The sequence below is a fragment of the Orycteropus afer genome, unplaced genomic scaffold (assembly GCF_000298275.1).
Source record: "Orycteropus afer afer isolate SDZICR_OR568_19922 unplaced genomic scaffold, OryAfe1.0 scaffold00235, whole genome shotgun sequence".
NCBI lineage: Eukaryota > Metazoa > Chordata > Mammalia > Tubulidentata > Orycteropodidae > Orycteropus > Orycteropus afer.
Genome location: NW_006921822.1, coordinates 4274477 through 4280997, shown reverse-complemented (window position 1 = coordinate 4280997; position 6521 = coordinate 4274477). Strand labels below are relative to the sequence as shown.

Sequence of the window (6521 nt, the reverse complement as noted above, 5' to 3'; positions counted from 1 at the left end):
GATCGTAGAGGGATTTGTACACCATGCCTGAGGAACTGCATTTAGTATTTTAAGTAATGGTGACCCTTTTAAAGTTTAAAGCTGGGGAGGAGCTGTGTTTTAATGACCAAATTAGCAGCATGTGGAATATAAATAGCCTTATGTTTTACCATGTGGAATCAGTCCATTAATAAATTCTTTTAGAGATTATTAGTTCAGTCAGTTTACTGAATCCTCTTAAACCCTGTTTGAGCAATTCATGTGAGAGAAAACAGATCTTTTGATGAAATCAGGAAATATGAGGACATTCTTTTTTGATTGATTGATTGATTGATTTTAGGTTAATATGAATGAGATTTCATGTTTGAATTGATTTTAAAAAATGATCTTATAATCAGTATTGTTTCACTAAGAGTGGGCCTTACCAAACTGATACCTTTTGGATTTTGTTGTTATTGTTTCTGGTGTTCTTTGCTTTCAGCCAAGATCCATCTGACAGCAGTGACACACCCACTTCTGAATCTGACTTGAATGTCTGGGAGTTCCACATCAGTATACTATTGCAACCATTTTTGAATTATCTTTAACAAAATTTTACTTGCCTGTGATATTAATGGTATTGTTTGATAATGTCCGCATTTTGTTGGATCGTTTTTCTTTGGAATGCACACAAATAGGGATTGCTTCCAGGTGGTTGACCAGGTAGCTGTCTTCCAAATTTCTTGGCATAAACAAGTGAGTGCCTCCAGCATTGCAACTGTTTTTTTGAAATGTCTCAATGGATATTTCCAAGAGCACCTGAAGTTTTGTTTCTTGCCAATTCCTTCTGTGCATGTTGATCTTCTTTCAGTATCATCAGTTCTTGATCATATGGCTACCTCTTGAAATGGTTGAGCATTGACTGATTCTTTTTGTTACAGTGAGTATGTGTATTCTATCCATCTTCTTTTAATGGTGCCTGCGTCATTATTTTACCCATAGAATCCTTCAATGTTGTAACTCCAGGTTTGAATTTTTTTTTGTTTCCCCCCATTTCTTTCAGCTCTGAGAAATGCCAAGCATGTTCTTCCCCTTTGATATTCTAGCTCCAGGTCTTTGCACATTTCATTATAATACTTTACTTTGTCTTTTTGAGCTGTCCTTTGAAATCTTCTATTCAGTTCTTTTATTTAATCAAATCTTCCATTTGTTTTAGCTACTCTCCATTCAAGAGCAAGTTTCAGTTTTTTTTTCCTGACATCCATTTTGGTCTTCTCGTCCTTTCCTATTTTTTTAATGACGTTTGCTTTCTTTAAGTATGATGTCCTTGATGTCATCCCTCAACTCATCTTGTCTTTGGTTAGTGTTCAGTGTGTCAAATCACTTCTTCATATGGTCTCTAAATTCAGGTGAGATATAACTACAGCTCTTGTGGACTTGTTTTAACTGTCTTCAGCTTCTACTTGAACTTGGCATATGAGCAATTGCTGGGCTATTCGAGTTGGCCCCTGGCCTTGTTCTGACTGATAATGAGCATCTCCATCATCTTTTCTCAAGATGTCGTTGGTTAGATTCCTGTGTTAGATTCTATCTGGTAAGGTCCATGTGTATCATCTCCTTTAGTATTGTTGAAAAAGTATTTGCAATGAATAAGTCACTGATCTTGCAAAATTCTGTCATGTACATGCCAGTGTCATTTCTGTCACCAAGACCATGATTTCCAACTACTCATGCTGCTGCTTTGTTTCCAGCTTTTGCATTCAAGTTACCAGTAATTATCAGTGCCTCTTGATTGCATGTGTGGTCAGTTTTGGACTGCAGAAGTTGGTAAAAATCTTCAATTTCTTCATTCTTGGCTTTAGTGCTTTTGTGTAAATTTGAATAATAGTAGTATTTACTGGTCTTTCTTGTAGATTATGGATATTATCCTGTCATTGACCTCATTGTATTTCAGGATAGATCTTTTTGACGATGAATGCAATCCCATCTTTTCAGTTTGTCATTTCTGGCATAGTAGACTATGTGATTGTCAGATTCAAAATGGCCAATACCAGTCCATTTCAGCTTACTAATGTCTAGGATAGGAGCTCTGGTAGCATAGTGGCTAAAGCACTTGACTGCTAACCAGAAGGCTGGAGGTTCAAACCCACCAGCCACTCCTCGGAAGGAAGGTTGGGCAATCCTACTTCCGTAGTGATACTGCCTCGGAAACCCAAGGAGGGGTCGCTATGAGTCGGGGCCGACTCGACGGCACATAACAACAACAACAACAACAAATTTATGACTGCTAACCAGAAGGCTGGCAGTTCAAACCCACCAGCTACTCCTCAGAAGGAAAGTTGGGCAATCTACTTCTGTAGTGATACTGCCTCAGAAACCCACGGAGGGGTCGCTATGAGTCGGGCGCGACTTGACGGCACATAACAACAACAGTTTTCCTAGACTCATACTTTGTACTTTTCATGTTCTAATTATTAATGGTTGTCTGCAGCTGTTTCTTTTCATTGTGAGTTGTGCCATATCACTTGAAGGTCCTGAAAGCTTTACTCCATCCACGTCATTAAGGTCCATTCTCCACTGTGAGGAGGCAGCTTTTCCCCAATTGTATTTCGAGTGCCTTGCGATCTGAGGGGCTCATCTTCCAGCACTATATCAGACAATATTTCATGACGTTTTCAAGAGGTGGCCGGATTTTTTAAAAGGAATATGGCCACATCCTTCTTCCTAGTTTGTTTTAGTCTGTAAGATCTGCTGAAAGCTGTTCACCATGGGTGACCCTGCTGGTATTTGAAGTACTGGTGGCATAGCTCCCAGTAGCATAGCAACACACAAGCATACAGGCCACCATGGTATGACAGAGTGACAGATGAGTGGTGGCTGTATTTAAAGTTATATTAAAATATGAGCTGTTTTTCCTTTTACCTTGTACCACGTGGCTAGTTGTTAGTTCTTCTTTTCTTCCTCTCTTCTATCTTCCTTGATTTTATTTTAAGTTTGAGGAGCTTATTTTAAGTTAGTCCCTTGAAGTTGAATATTATTCCTGTCTTTCAGGGTAAAGTTTGAAAAGATGGCTCTTTCCCTTGCCTTGCAAATAATAAAGTGATACACTTTAAAGCAATAATGATTTAGGTCCCTTTACTCTTAAATTTTGTAGCCACCATAAAAAAGCAACAACACAGTGCTTCTGATCTACCTTCGGAGGAGTGGCTGGCCGGTTTGGACCGCCAGCCTTCTGGTTAGCAGTCAAGTGCCTTAAGCGCTGTGCTACCAGAGCTCGTTATAAAATTACTGCTAGTTGAATAATAGTGTTGCATATCTTTAAAATGTTATATTTCCAGAACACCTCAGTTTAAATTGTATAATGTTTAATGAGATGACATAGTGCAGATTTTATTAATGAAAAGAGTAAGTGAATTTATTGATATTAAATTCTATATCCAGTACATAAAGTTTTATCTTCATTTATCTCAAGTTGTTAAGATATTTTAATAGCCGTAAAAACATTTTTTAATATATAGACACAGATTTCATAGTATTTGCTAATAACTTGTTAGGAGAGAATTTAGAATACATTCATGATGATACTTGACACATTGCTTGTTCTCTTTTATTTTTATTTATTGGTTTTTTTTTTTCCTCGTAGAATGTTTCTCCATCCCAGAGAGATGAAGTGATTCAGTGGCTGGCCAAACTCAAGTACCAATTCAATCTTTACCCAGAAACGTTTGCTCTGGCTAGCAGTCTTTTGGACAGGTTTTTAGCTACCGTAAAGGTATGTATTTTAAGATACAGTTACACCAGTGTCTTGTTTGAAGGTTTATATGCTAAACCAGGAGCTATTAGTGAACATTTTATGAAGTGGAAAGAAGTGGGAAAATTTCTAGAGAAGGTTGTACCATAAGAAGACTTGGTATCTTTTGCTTATTGCTGAAGTTTTCAGAAGTATTTCTCATTATGTTTTGTAATTTTCTTTCACTGTAAATATTATTGATAATATGTAGTTAACCTATAAGATTTTTAATCTGTTGATTTTAATCGAAAACCATATAGCATTAGCAGAATGTTTGGTCATTTAGTCATTTTTAACAATCGGTATACTAGATGTAGACAGAATAGAAAAGCATAAGCCTGTTGCATATTTTTCTCTGTCACTACTTATTTATTGAATATCTATAATGTGTGTTTCTCTGAACAATGTATAAATACTTTTTTGGAGCATACGTTTGGAATAGAACAAGATCAGCGTAAGAACTTTGGTATATTTTGGTTGAATGGCATTGTGCAAATACATTCATATGTTTTTTATTATCCCTCTTGGTATTAACATCTCATTGGTTATGTTATACACAGGTGTTTATAGTAGGCCCTCAACAGATTTAAGGCAGAAATTCGGCATTTATTTAATGGCAAGACATGAAAGAGTAGAAAAGCAAATTTAGTTGCAGTCATGTCTATAAATACGTTAAATGTGTTAACTGGGGGAACTTTAAATATAGTGCTGAGGATGCTATACTATTTCTTATTAGATATAACAAAATAGAAGCTAAAGAATTATGGAATGAGAAGATTTGGATAGCCATTCAGTCACCTTTTTATGTTTCAAACTCCAAGCCCACTCTGTCTAATTGATTCCAACTCATAGTGACCCTATAGGACAGAGTAGAAGTGCCCTATAGGATTCCAAGGTTGTAAATCTTTACAGACACAATTGCCATATCTTTCTCCTATGGAGAGGCTGGTGGGTTTGAACTACTAACCTTTTGGTTAGCCAGCTGAGTGCTTACCCATTGCACCACCAGGCCTCCAAGAGACTTGTTGTTGTTGTTATGTGCCTCGAGTCAGACCGACTCATAGCGACCCCTCCTTGGGATTTTGAGACTTAGGGTACCCTTAATTAAATGTTAGTAATAGCCTGCAATCTAGTTTATCTGAGATGCTTTTATCTCAGCATCCAGTCCCCTCTTCTTCCCCCCTGTATCCCTACCACAGATAATCTTTTTCACAGGTAATTTCAGAGAAACATGAGTTTAAGCTTAGTGTCTTTTCATGAGTTGCATATATTAAAAAATATTGCTGTTGTAGCTTCTATCATAAAAAAGATTCATACCAAGTTTACTGTTTTAAACAAATCTGGGGAAGTTTATGGGAATAATGAGAATTTTGTCAAATCTCGTTTCTTCATATTTCATATTTATCAGGTATGTTTTATCACATCAGGTACCTTTAATTAGAGATGGAAGATACTCTACAAAGGGATAGTTCATTTATATTAAAACACTCTAAAATGTATTCATAGCTTAAATAAAGGCTTTTAAAGGTTCACAACAGTGAATGGAGTCTCAATACTAGCTGTGCAAAAGAAACCTGTTGCAGCTCTTTAGGATTATAAAACCTAGGCTCTATCCCAGACCTTCTGAATCTCCAGGAGGTAAGAACTGTTTGTTTAAAAAAATATATCTCACATTTGATGTGTGAGTCTTTTTATTATTAAATTTATTGTTGGTACTTTGATTTAAAAGGAGCTCTGGTGGTGTAGTGGATAAGGCATTTGGCTGCTAACCAGAAGGTCAGCAGTTCAAACCCACCAGCTGCTCTATGGAAGGAAGAAGGGGTAGTCTACTTCCATAAAGCTTTACAGCCTCGGAAACCCAGTGAGGTTGCTGTGAGTCAGAATCGATTCATTGGCAGTGATTTTTTGTTTTTTTTCTTTTATGGGGTGGAGGTTAAGGGTTATATTGCCTACATAAAGTTGTTACCTGTTACAGTCTTGCTTTGTAATGAACATAGATGACTTCAGGGATGGAGATTTAAGATTAACTGTATAAGAGGGGGAAAAAAAGGAGCTTGGAAAACCATCTTAACAAGACCTGACTTCACTTCTTAGATAACTTCTTAGATAATCTCTCTGAGACTGTTTTCTTACGTAAGAGATGCAATAATTATAAAAGTGCTTTCTAAACCATAAAGCTCTTATTAATATTCACAATTGAAAATTTTGGTAGTATTGCACCAGCATTTACTTCTGTAAGCAGAGATTGGACAATTCCTAGACTGTATGTTACTTATACCTAGGCAGTAGTCACTAATATGTTTATTTAAATGTTAAGCTAATTAATCAAATCCATACTCTGGTCATTGGAAAGCATCACATAAGTAGAATATTTTGTCTAAGTATAACATAAATACTGAAACAGCTTTTACTGTTGTCTTCATGTTAGCTGACTTACTTCTCTGTCATTGAATAAAAGTGGACTAAATTGTTCTAACCTGTTTAAAACTGGAGTCTGATGTTGCATTGGCAAACACACTGAAAGCGATCCTGCTTTACTATAGATTAAAAAAAAAAAAAACAGGCATATTCAAACTCTGCAATATTTATCAAAGCCAAGAGAGAATTTGTTTAAAAAAACTAATTCTATACAGATTTTAGGAGACTTTGATTCTTACCATGGAACCTGAATATAGTTTTTTTAAATTTCTCTATTTTCTGTATTGGACACTTAATCATTAGATAATTTTTATTTGTTGTTGTTGTTGTTGTTATTTGCCATCGAGTCGGCCCC

At 36.1% G+C, this 6521-nt stretch overlaps 1 protein-coding gene across 1 annotated transcript in view; it reads left to right on the top strand.

Annotated features, from left to right (window-relative positions):
* Positions 1-6521, top strand: part of CCNI (cyclin I) — a 49252-nt gene that overhangs the window by 36004 nt on the left and 6727 nt on the right. The window contains exon 2 of the mRNA XM_042782074.1: positions 3602-3730. Within this exon, the coding sequence (XP_042638008.1) occupies positions 3602-3730 (129 nt within the window). The remainder of the gene's footprint in view (positions 1-3601; positions 3731-6521) is intronic.